We start from the raw sequence: 13,210 nt of genomic DNA, 5'->3' as shown, positions 1-13,210 counted from the left end.
TTTACCATTAGAAAATTTCTTTTTACGTGGAGCGTGCTGTTCTAATAAGCAGTGGGTTTTTCACAAACTTGTTTATCATTCACAATGATTAGGTTCCCCCTTATTTGAACTGGTGCATAAAATGCCACTTACGGGTTTTTTTTATTTTTTAATTTTATTTTATTATTTTATACAGCAGGTTCTCATTAGTTATCCATTTTATGCATATTAGTGTATATACGTCAATCCGAATCTCCCAATTCATCCCACCACCACCCTCCCCTCGCCACTTTCCCCCCTTGGTGTCCATACATTTGTTCTCTACATCTGTGTTCTCTACGTCATGTTTTTAAATGATTTTTTCTCTCTGCCTTTCCTGTTAGTGTAACCGGAGGTGGGGTCTAGCTGCTCGCCGCTCAAAAGCAAGTAAAGAGGCAAGGTTGGTGGAAAGGAAAGTTTACTTTGTTTTGGGTGCCGGCGACCAGGGGGTGTGGGAGGGAGGACGCCTGTCCGAAGGCCAACTCCCCGCACCCACCCAATGAGGGGGCAAGAGCTTTTATAGACGGAGGGAGGGGGGCTACACGCAGAAACAGCACAGTCAGCTCTGACCGTCATCTTGAAATTGGTCATCGGTGGTCTGACCAGTGTCATCTTGATTGTTTTAAGTACAGTTAGTCTTCAGTCCCAGGGTCGGTTCGTTCTCATTTCTTTGAGGCCAGTTCTCAGAATTGTGAATTGTGGCAGCTTATGTCATGCCTACAGTCTGGTCATCATGTACTTAACTTCTTCACCTAGTGGGGTTTCACACAGCTCACAGGATATGGCTCAGAATATTATCTATAGCCATTGAGGAGGAACTAAAGGTCCTTAACTTTGCTTACTGATAAATTATTATTGTTTTGTCCTGTTTGACTGCTTTTATTTTTTGCTTCTGCATTTTCTCACTTCTCTGATTAAACTTAATTTTGGGCTAAAGTTTTTCCACAGACAAAAAGCAGGCAGAGGACATGGTTAGGGGAAAGGATCATAGGGTCCTGCTCTGTCTCATTAGGAGTCTCATTTAGGTGCATAGTTAATGTCTGCATCGCTTGGCCTCTGCTAGAAGAGGAGTGAGGTGCACAGGACGCCCACGGCCTGCTCAGAAAGCCTACAAACATTGGAAAGGGATGGCGGTATCTGCCACACTGTCAACCTGTTCTACTCGGTGTGCTACCGCTGTTATAGCACATGCTGAGCTGTCAATAAAAATCAGCCAAAGCATTCTGTGTAGCGTAGGGAGGTGTGGGAAAAGGGGTCATTCCAGTTGCATAAAGATGATGCATCTGGTTGGCAAGAGGACCCATATTCATGTTTAATCATGTATGGAGCCTCTGTCCTCCTTCCTGGTCCCCGTTACTCATCTGTTCAGGTCTCCCTGCCTCCCTGACCGCCTCCCTGACCGCCTCCCCCATCTTCCCAGCTGCTCATCTCTGTACTTGATTCAGAGTATCTATGAGAGTCGGCCCTGAGCTGCAGGGCCTGATCTCTGCAAAAATGGATTGGTCTGTCATGAGCCGCACAAAACAAAACGAAAATCAGGAAACGAGTGAAAGCATCTGTGAGCTAAAGTGGAATAATTATACCTCGGTACCCTGTTTATAAAGATATATAGCAGACTTCCTGCCATATTATCACCCAGTAAAAAAGTGTACTTTTTTTTTTTCCTTTTAGTGAAGAGAGAATGCTTTTATGTCAATCTATTCACGCCTAAGACTCACAGTACCTATTGTCTATAACTGTGAGATACAACTCGGGAAGGATATAGATGGAGTATTTGGCTTCAGTAAAGTGGGTGGAGCAGGAAATGGGCCCTACACCTGGCCCTGTTTACAACGAGTGACTTGTTAAAATGAGCATCTATACCAGGAAAAATTAATCAGCATATGTAACCATAAGGAAGGTGGAAAGTGCTGATCACATACATTGCTCAGGTGCTGTCAGAGAGATTCCGGGGCTGATGGAGGCTATACAAGCCCTAGCATCAGATGGGAACAACTCTCTCCCCCACAAGCTAGCCCGCTTTCCCCCTTCCTAAAGGCAGGCCCTTACAAGTGTGGTGTCTGGGGTGGTCCTCTAATTTTCCCTAATCTGTGTGTGGCTGTGGAATGAGACAGAGCTAACGTGCAAAGAAAGGGTAGTGAAAATGACATGAGCTCTGGAGTGAGACAGAACTGCAAGTCCCATCCCTATCATTGATTTAGTTACGTAAATTGAACAAGTTCCTTAAATTCTCTGAACTGCAGTTGCCTTGTCTGTGAGGTAGAAATCAGGTCAGTCTTTACTGGGTTATTATATGCATTATAAATAATATATATAAAAGGCCTAGCAGGGCACTGACATAAAACAGACACTCAAAGTGGTACCTATTACTATAACTCAGGAAAACTACTCTGCCCAACATAGGCAGTTCTAAAGTGAAACAATATATAATAAAATCTTATTCAGAAGAACTTATAAGTAGGCAGTGGATTGGGTAGCTATATCTTATGGCTAGGTCTCAGTGCATCAATTCATATCCAAGGAGATTCTCAACATGTAGTAGATGCAACGTATTTCCAATTAATATCATCATAAGAACTAAACCTCTGTATTTCTTTGGTTTCTAAGAAATTTTCAACCTCAATAATATGTTAGAGTACTTCTGGGTTTAGCTCTTACTAAATTATAAATGCTATCATTTTATACCTAAGATGCATGGTTCACTCAGTGCAGATGGGCTAAAACTGAATGTTTTAGACTGGCTAACTCTGGCTTGCTGAAGTTCTGGTACACGGACTACTTGTGGTGAAGTCAGTAAAGCTGATGAGGTTTCATTTCTAAATGTACTAGGACTAGGTCAAGATGCTAGTTTCCAACTGCATATATCCTTTCTGATGATGATCTTTTTTTTTTTTTTTTGCTTGAGTGTAAAGATATTCTTTTCTCTGTATTTTTGAGAAAATATTAGCTTGGCTGTCCCAAGCTAACATATGACGTTATGTTAGCTAAAAACGATGACGTTATGAAAGAGTGACTTCAGTGACTCAGTGCTTCCCACTTGGTAATTTCTCTCACCCTCAGGAGTAGCCTCAAATGCTAGCTCCCATCAATTACTGGATGCCCCATATTTTCCCAGCATCATTATAATCACTCCTATCAATTCAGCACCTGTAATGAGCCAGGCTGCTTATCCATTTACAACCTTCACTGCTTTATATATATTAGCTCAGTTTGCTACCTCTTGTCCCCCTCAAGCCAATATCAAATGTTTATTAATTAGGTAAAAATGGTATTAACCGCTTACATCAGGAAGGGCAAAAGGGTATCATCTTGAGTGCCCATTTTGAATGAGTGGTAATGGTTGGCAGAAGCACTGAATTAAGAAAAAAATTTAAGCTCTGTCCAGCCTTAGGGGGGAAGAATGCCGTGATTGATTAGCAATGTCTGCCTTGGTTAAAAGAAAAAAGAATAGAAATAGGTTGAGTGACTTGCAGGACGGAAAGGATGGGGATTCTCGGGCTCAATTTCCTTGCTGTTTATAAGCTTCTTAGAGACACAGGTAATGTTTCAACTTTCCATCATGTTGCCACAGTGTTCATTTCCAAATCATTTATTTCTTCACCCCTCCATTTATTCCTGCTGAGTTCTCCTGGACTCAGAAACTTCACACACTCTATTCCCTTATGTTGAGCCTCACATACTTCCAAGTGGTTTCCAAGTGGCTTCCAAGTGGCCTCCAAGGGTGGCCTTGTCCTGTTTATCCCGAGAAATTCCCCCAGGTTAACATGTGTCGCAACGTCTTTCTCTTTTATACTATAGAACTTATATGAATTTGTAATTATTTGTTAGAATGTTTTCTTGTTAATTTACTGTTTCCCTCACTGAACTCTAAATTCCATGAGCCCAAGAACCGCATCTCTCTTTTTGACAAGCCACCTTATTTATACCCAGCACACACATCTGGGAAAGAGTAGACATTTAATAAATATTTGTTGAAACAGCAAATCCACTAAACTTTGGAGATTCAAACTTAATAAAACATGGATCCTGGCTTCCCAGAACTCATATTGTAGTGAAGCAGAAAGTTGATTAAGTAAATGATTATGATGCAATGTGATAAAAGAAACATAGACGTAAGGAAATATCACTGCCTGCCTGGATCAGGGGGCAGGTGTTGGGGACGCATTCTGAAAGTGATGTCAAGATTGAAGAGTAAGGAGTAAAAATGGACCTTTTAAGAAAAATCAAGCGCTGCAACTTGTGCGATTTGAATTTGATATGTTCCACCATTAAATTTTTTTTTTTAAATCAAGCAGGGTATATTAACATGCATCTGTAGTATTGCCCTAAAAGCATTTTAAAAGAAATATGGATGTCTTACCTACAGAGGCACACAATTAGGCTTTTCCCTCAAGGTATTCTTAGTGTTAACCCTTTATATTGCTTTTTACTTGATGTACCCACCAATTGTTCTGATCCAGTGGCCTTGATGAAATTTTTGGTCATTTGCAAAAGTGTCAGTGGGGATTATGTGAGCACGAGTCTTTCAGAATTTTAAGTAGAAAATGGCTCAAGCATCTCCTACAGTTAGGGTACATGTGGTTACAGTAGATTAATTTAGAGAAGTGAAATTGGGTTTGTCTCTTTAGGTTTAAATATATGACTTGGGGATAATAAAGGAAAATCATTACTAGCACAACAAGGGATATTTAAAATAAAAGATGGTTTTAGGTACACCACTAACTTTCTTACAGCGTCAATGATAAATTGTTAGGTATTATATTGATGGTAGCAGGCGGTAACATGTCCCTTTGTAGTTGAAGCTTTTTTTAAAGCTTATTTTTATTTTTTTTTAACATCTTTATTGGAGTATAATTGCTTTACAATGGTGTGTTAGTTTCTGCTTTATAACAAAGTGAATCAGCTATACACATACATATATCCCCATATCTCCTCCCTCTTGCGTCTTCCTCCCTCCCACCCTCCCTATCCCACCCCTCTAAGTGGTCACAAAGCACCGAGCTGATCTCCCTGTGCTATGCAGCTGCTTCCCACTAGCTATCTATTTTACATTTGGTAGTGTATATATGTCCATGCCACTCTCTCACTACGTCCCAGCTTACCCTTCCCCCTCCCCGTGTCCTCAAGTCCATTCTCTACATCTGCGTCTTTATTCCTGTCCTGCCCCTAGGTTCTTCAGAGCCTTTTTTTTTCTTTTTTAGATTCCATATATATGTGTTAGCATACAGTATTTGTTTTTCTCTTTCTGACTTACTTCACTCTGTATGACAGACTCTAGGTCCATCCACCTCACTACAAATAACGCAATTTCATTTCTTTTTATGGCTGAGTAATATTCCATTGCATATATGTGCCACATCTTTATCCGTTCATCCGTCGCTGGACATTTAGGTTGCTAGTTGAAGCTTTTTTTTTTACAAATAAGCTGGAGGGGGTTTTTTTTGGCTCGATTATATATTCTTTTATAAGGCAGAGAGGAAGAAAGGGAGGGATAGACTAAGAAAGTATGGAGCAAAACATTTCCTTAAATCACATTTAAAATAAGGTAGAGTGTAGTAAAATACAGGAAGGTAGACTGAAAGGCAACAGTAAATTTTTTTTAAAGAACTTTTATAATTATATTACATCACTTGACAGAGCTGTAGTGCTTTGTGTAGGCCTTTAAAACTTCCCCCAAACATGTTCATTCACCTTGATTCAGTCATGTGCATAGAAGAAGTTCCTTGTTGGGTTGGTAAAGCAGAATCATATCCAGGCTCTAGCTAGATCCAAACACTATTGCAGTTCTGTACAAACCTGTGTGGTATGTACAGATAGAAACAATAATATGTAAACCTGTTCACCTTTGGTACATTGATCATTTCCTAAACTTATTTCACCTGTACCCACCACCCCTCCCCATACACACACACAAAGCACTGATACCCCTGTAAGATATATTAAATGTGTTGATTTGGATAACTAGAATTTGATGGACAGAATTCCTCCAGCAAGAGGGAGTTTTAGGTAGAATGGAAGAGAAACTCATGGAAACGCTTGAATGGCCCTTTCCTTGATTCCACAAAATGAGTAAGACTGATCGAGTCCCTTTAATATGCAGCATCCATATTGCATTTGTTCTTACATTTTATGCTGTAATTAAATACAGAGTAAAAGTTATTGAGTGAATATTAAGTTTTTTGGGTAGCTGAGTTGATAATTGTATTTTATTTTTGTGCATTGGAAATCTATGTACATTTATATTGTAGGAATATGGCAGTGCTCCAAGAAAAATGAGAAATTCACTGGTAATTTCCCACCCAAAGAGAGCCATTGTTAACGTTTTAATATTATATACTCTTTGTGTCAGTTTGTTTTTTAGTCAAAAATGGCATCTTATTGCTTGAATTTGCATTTCACTGATTATGTGATAAAAACTCCTTTTTAGGGCTTCCCTGGTGGCGCAGCGGTTGAGAGTCTGCCTGCCGATGCAGGGGACGCGGATTCGTGCCCCGGTCCGAGAAGATCCCACAGGCCGCAGAGTGGCTGGGCCCGTGAGCCATGGCCGCTGAGCCTGCGCGTCCAGAGCCTGTGCTCCGCAACGGGAGAGGCCACAACAGTGAGAGGCCCGTGTAGCGCCAAAAAAAACAACTCCGTTTAAATTTAATTTTTCTTGAGGTAACATTGGTTACCGCCTCTCAGCTCGAAATTCACTCTTTTGTTACTTGCTCTGTGGACAGTGCTATGGGTCCTTTAAATAGTTTTTCTTTGGCCACCTCGTGTGATGTTAGGCTTTCCTAACTGATGGCACCTGAGGAAGCTGTTGCTTCGCGATGCCCCGGTGCTTGCTGGGAGGGCTCTTGGTGGCGTCTTCAGCACCCACTCACTCCTGCAGCTCCGAGGGCGTCCTCAGCCCTGCTCCCGGGGCTCACAACTTCTCCGGTAGTCGGCTTCAGCAGTGCGTAGAGAGAGCAGTGGACGACAGCTTCCATCAGCATCTTCTATCAAGCAGTTCTGGAGTAGCGCCTCAGGTGAGAAATCTCCCCGTGCATAGTTTTACTGGAACCCTAGAATGTGGATTTCCAGCAACTTACAGAGGGCATATTTCCAGAAAGTTCCACCATGAGACACCACAGCAGCTTCTTTACCATCCAGTGAGCCACAGTCATGCTCTTTTCAACCGGGTCTGGACCTCAGTCCTGTGGGCAGGGAGGAGGAGGTCTTCTTTTCAACTGGAGGGTTAGCGGCTCTCCTTATTTCTGCTAACTGTGTGTTTTGGCGTTCTCTTTACTTGTCGCTGGCCATTCCTTCCTTACTCTAATCCTCTTTCATAATTAATAGTTTTTTCATTACACTTTCCATGCTCAAATTACTGTTTGTTTTTCTTCTGGTTGGACCCAGAATAATAACTAAATAATCTAATATTAGTGTGTTACTGTTTTATTTTAAAACCCGTTTTTCACATTTTTTTGTTTCTACATCATTATTTTAATGGTTTCATAGTAGTCCATGTAGTAGTAAATACTTCATGCCTATTGTTATACAGTTTATAATATATGTTTTCATTTTCACAATTGTAGACAATGCTTTAGTGAACATGTTGGTACACATCCTTTGCTCCTATCCATAATGATTTTCATTAATTCTCAGTCATTTGGACATTTTAGTCAGAGGCAAATGATGAACACACCACGTAATGTGCTTTATATATTTCCAGGGGAATACTGAACATATTATTTAGTGCCATAGCAAAACATCAGAAAAAAGTGAGGAAATCATGATTTTTATTGTCTTCTGCCAAACTCTCATAGCAAGAATCTGAAAATTTTCTGGTGAAACACAACTGAAACTAGATTTGAGATTGAGCCATTAAATCCCAGTTATCACCAATCACTTCTGGCTGCTTCTGATTCAACACTTTCTTTGTGTTTACGATTGGGGAATCCACCTCATGAAAAGAATGGCAAATGGGAAAGAAGTAAATGATTCAGAATATCTTGGTCGTTCCTGGGAGAGAGTGCTCTGACAAAGCAAACGGTTTACCTGAATGTCTTAAGCAAACTGAGCTTGGCTGATTTCCTGTGCTTACAGAAAAGAACCGCCGTAGCTTCAGCTGGAAACCCTAAGCCAGTGGCTCAGTGGTTGTTGTTTTGACGTGCCTGCATCACAGGTATAAACAATCTGCGATGTTGAGCTAAACATACCTAAACTGCTGAGGATCTTTCAGGTTAATTTAAACCAACAGGGAATGATCCTGACTGGCGACAATAGAAGATTCTCTCCCAGCAGGAAGTGCATGGGGGCATCCCTTCTAGATCAGACATGCTTCAGAGACTGCTTCTGGAAGCGGTCGTCTTAATTGAATGTTTGTGTCTGAATGTTTGTTGCTCACAGATGTTTCTCACCAATACTGTTGAGCCTTTTGGTGGTTTCTAAAAGAGGCTATGTTAATCTCAGAACAAGGAGATACAACATATATGACGTGTAATCACACTATAATGATAAAAATAGACACATGCCATCATTGTTGTCATGGGCATTATCAACAACAACACAATCACTGTAACTTATTGGGCACCTGTTATTTAGACAACATGTCTCTTGTCCATGGATTAGTGTAGTTAATCCTCACAAAGCTCTTAAGAAGTAAGTACCAATAATATCCCCATTTTACAGATGAAGACACTGAGGAAGAGAAAAGTTAAGAATTTGCCTATGATCAGTTATCCATCTGTTCAGCCAGTGCACAAATTACACTGCCCAACTCCAAGACCAGGTGAGTACCATGGCCTGAGCACCATGCTTTACTGCTTCCCACATATTTAGGAGCTAAAAGAAATCAAGTAGTGGACCTTAAAGAAAATCTTCCTCTACCTTCGTTCAACTCTTTTCGCTTTCATTGTGGTGGAGCCTGTGAGAGACTTAATGTATCATGTAGAATTATCAAGTTAAATGACTGCATTTTTCCCTTAATTGACCATTTTGAATTGAATTGCTTGGATTTATCAGATTTTTTGTAATGCAGTGTGGTCTGCAATAGCTATTACCAGCCTCTTTCCCACCATCACTACACCTGAAAAAATTCAGACATATGACATTCTATCATGTGCTTATCCAGAATTAATGCACAAAGCTGCAAAAGTAAAAATCTGTGGTTTATGCACAGTTTCTTCCAGGCCAGCTGCTGTGTCTCCCAGTCACCCTAGGGTCTGCAGTTAAGGACCTGCAAGTCTAGAGAAACTGAGAGAGACGTGTTGGCTTGGCCAGTACATCTTGAGCACCTATAAAGTGCAAGGAGCTGGATCACTGTGGTGGACTTGTCGGGGATTTAAAAATAATAAGACAGCCTAGGAGACAGGCTTTGACACCACTGACAAAAATACACTTCAATTACCAGGCAGTGAGAAAAGGAGGGACGTGGGTAGAGGAACATGTCAGCAGGGTGTGTTGTGTGTGGCCCATCTTCAAGCCTCAGTTGAATCCTACTGTTCAAATGTGGGCCACTTGTGGGAAATTCTGTACCATGAGGGTTTTGCTTAATGTTTACAAAGTCTTACAAAAAGATGAATAGGAGACATAGCAGGTGGCAAATCAGAAAGTTGTGTCTTGTAAACAGGGGGAGGTCAATCCAACCTCCAAATCCCAAAATATATCAATATCCCATAATAGAGAATCACTATCAAGGAACTTGCTGTTGGTTTATTAGTGGCAGCATGGCATAAAATCAGGATAATTCAGCGTTTAAAATCCCTACTTTGTTTGAATTCATAACTAGTATAAATACTTCTAAGATTATATACATTTAAATTTTTTCTGCAACAAGTTAGACAGGATCACAAATTCACATGATGCTCAAAAGAACACTCAGAAATATTTAATGAAAACCTTCATTCTAGTGATGAGGAAACTCTAGCTCAAATAAGAAGCAAAAAACCATACTCAAGCAAACAAATCTGTAAAAGAGTTGTAATCAGAAATATCCAGTTGTCCCACCTCCTAATTTTGTGATCCATCTGCTTCACCATCAGTCAAAAAATCTGATTCTTCGAATAAAGAACTTTGGCTTGGCTTTATAGAGTAAGATTAAAAACAAAGAAAAAACCAAACACTTAGGCAAAGGAACAAACAGCCAAAATTAAGTAAATCTGGGATTTTTTTTAAACCAGCGTTGTCTGCATTGTTATTTTGGGCTCAGAGCGATAGCTTGATGCCAAATTTAAATGGAAAGCATTATCTACTCCATATTTATAAATCTTTAGATTCTGCATGTGTCATGAAAAATGTAAGTAAATTTTATAATAGTAAGGTGTGTGGGATTAATTTGTATTCTATGTTGAAAAGCTCCACGGTAGGCAATTAATTCATGAAACACCAGCGATTGCTGCCTTAAGGGCTACATTGCTAGATAAAATTACAGACCTCAAATCTTATTATTACACTGGTATCTATTTTTTGTGTGGTCTAGGGAATATATCATCTTAAATTGAATATTTACCTAATCAGTAGGCTAAGGGTATCTTCTGGGTTCTGCCCCCTTCGACTCTAGAACACATTGTCTAGTTGTGAATATTAATATGCTGCTTATATAGTTAGGTACTACTGCTTACTGTTTTCACTTCATGGCACACTTATTAAATGATACTTGTATGCTATACTAGAATAAACTAGAGGGGATCTAAATGGAGCTTGGTAAAAATTGTATAGCCTTTATATTAAACAATGATAAAGCAAAACAACTAATATAAATAATTTAAAATAACAAGCCATAATAAAGTATAAAGTATTGGGAAAGATCTCATCAGAACTGACTGAATTAAATTCTAAAGGGAGACCTGCAGGCAGAAGGAAGATTATCACAGATGAAAATAAGGACTTTATAAAGAATTATGTATAACAGAAAGGATAAATAAGTGGATAAACCTAAATAAAATCTAACAGCAAAAAAGAGTAATAATAAAATATATCAAAAATTAGAATGCATTAAAACAAAAGGAAGAGGAAAAAGTAGTAAAAGAAATTTAAGATCTCAGCATTGCTTGAGAAGCAGTAAAAGAGCTAATAAGTCATGGTACATGTGTAACTGCTACTTATGTAAAAATAAGAAGCTAATACAAGGGAAAATGGAATTTGAAGAAATCTCAGAGGAAGAAAGAAGAGCAAAAGGAACATAACAAGGTGGGACAAATAGTAAACAAGGAGTAAACGGTCTGTAAGAAAATACATTAACTGTAAATACTGAAATTAAAGGACAAGGATTATTGAAACAAACCAAAAACCTAATTCTATGCCACCTACAAGAGACAAGAGTCAGATTGAAAATGAAAGGATTCAAAAATTATGTCATAACAACAATAAGTAAAATTGAAGAAGATTTGTTAATGTTAACATAGATTTGAAAGCAAAAAGTATCACTGGCGATAAGGCAGGATAATAAAACCCACTGTTACTTTACAAGGAATATATTATAAGTCTAAACTTCAATGCAATATATGAAGGGAAATTCCAAAAATCTAAGTAGAAATAGAAAAATCTAAATTACCTAGATCAGTAACATAGAACCACAACAACAAATCAGCAGATTATAGAAGATCTGAATACCATCATTAAAAACTTTGGCCTAAATTTACATAAAACACTGCACCAACAATGATGGAATATATATATTATGCAGAAATTTTTAGGTGCACATGGCACATTTATAAAATTGACTGTATTCTGGTTATAAAACAAGGCTCTGAATAAGCAAGAAATTTAAACCTATATAACCAATATTTTACCAAATAGTTGGATATTAAAAACATACTTCTGATCATTATGTAGGTCAAAGATAAAGTCGCAATGGGAATTAGAATTTTATTAATTGAATGATAATGAAAATATGCCATAACAAAACCTGTGGGTTGCAAATAAGGCTGTGGTCACAGAGAAGTTTATGTATTCCAATTATACTCTCTAAATGTAAAACGGAAAGGAATAAAGCAACTAGAAGATAACCTATCACCCTGAGCTAGGCAGTTCCTGAACTGTACCTGGTGGGGAAGGCAGGGCAGAACTTCAGGAGTCCAGCTGAGAGCACAGTGAACACCATGTCAGGAGCAGTCTCCAAGAAAGAGAATTTAATGTACAAAGGGATGACTAAAATATATTTAAGAGCTAGCATCCTGACCCCTCTTAAGGATGACTTATGTTGCTGGGGAAAAAATAAGAAGTGCTCGATGTAGAAGGTGAATAGCGTTATAATTCCCAGGAGAGTCTTGGTACCAGGACCACACAATGAAGAACTTGGAGTCCCCGTGGCTAATCCAGCAGAGAGAAAAGGAGAAACAGAGATGTGAGAGAAAATAAAGGGAACTCTTGGTGCAATTTGGTGCTGCTGCAGGTCCAAGTCCAGGTATGTGCTCTCTATCTCCATATCTTAAATAAAAGCCACCATGTTCCTCAGTCTTTCAGGTACTTAGAATTTCTCTTTAGAACCTGAAAATGGGGTCAGGTCTCCTGTCTGCATTGCTACAGTACAAAATAGAGGCAGGATGTTTGAAATGGTTCTCCATCTGGCAGAGGAGGCCTTGAAGCTGTGAGCCACTCGCTGCAAACCAGCAGGACATGAAGGATTCTTGAGCAGATCTGAAGCTACTGGGAGGCCTTTGAGGAGTTAAATCCCATAGTAAATACTGTACCTTCAATGGCCCCTTCTCCCTCTCTGTCCAGCCTTCCTCCACTCCCGTGGGGGCCCAAAGGGGTTAAATGAGCACTCTGATGTAATCAATATAGCAAATTACTGGTATCTTCTATGGATTATTGAGATCATAAATGCCCTATATACAGTATTATGTAGAAAGCAAGAGAGTTGATATAATACTTATATAAAACCGTGAAGGTGGAACTATCGTCCTTGGTCCTTACCATATAAACACACACACATAGACACACACACACTTAATGGAGATTGAAAATTTATTATTTTCCAAACCAATAGATGCACACCTAAATCTCCAATGGTAATGTCTATGATAAGCTTTTTTAGTCAGGGTATCATATGTAGACATAGCAGTTTCAATTCAAAATCAGGCTATCACCTGTTAAATATACAGGAGTCCATGTTTATGTGCCATGATCCATCACTGTTGTGCTAAAGCCATGTAAGCAAATTAAATGGGGATATCTAGGAATCACAGCTACTACATTTTCCATATCTTTGACAGTAATATACATC

At 39.2% G+C, this 13,210-nt stretch overlaps 1 protein-coding gene across 1 annotated transcript in view; it reads left to right on the top strand.

The window, feature by feature from the left end:
- LOC149743904 (uncharacterized) overlaps positions 1 to 13,210 on the top strand; it is a 104,017-nt gene that overhangs the window by 70,116 nt on the left and 20,691 nt on the right. Inside the window, exons 5-7 of the mRNA XM_089906044.1 lie at positions 6,446 to 7,028; positions 8,674 to 8,773; positions 12,245 to 12,388. Of these exons, the coding sequence (XP_089762170.1) occupies positions 6,446 to 6,569 (124 nt within the window). The 3' untranslated portion in view covers positions 6,570 to 7,028; positions 8,674 to 8,773; positions 12,245 to 12,388. The remainder of the gene's footprint in view (positions 1 to 6,445; positions 7,029 to 8,673; positions 8,774 to 12,244; positions 12,389 to 13,210) is intronic.

The sequence above is a fragment of the Delphinapterus leucas genome, unplaced genomic scaffold (assembly GCF_059928025.1).
Source record: "Delphinapterus leucas isolate spDelLeu-1000000601 "Yukka" unplaced genomic scaffold, BTC_Dleu_Yukka2 spDelLeu_asBTCV2_sq57, whole genome shotgun sequence".
NCBI lineage: Eukaryota > Metazoa > Chordata > Mammalia > Artiodactyla > Monodontidae > Delphinapterus > Delphinapterus leucas.
Note: the sequence above shows the minus strand (reverse complement) of the source record. Positions and strands in the feature narration are given on the sequence as shown.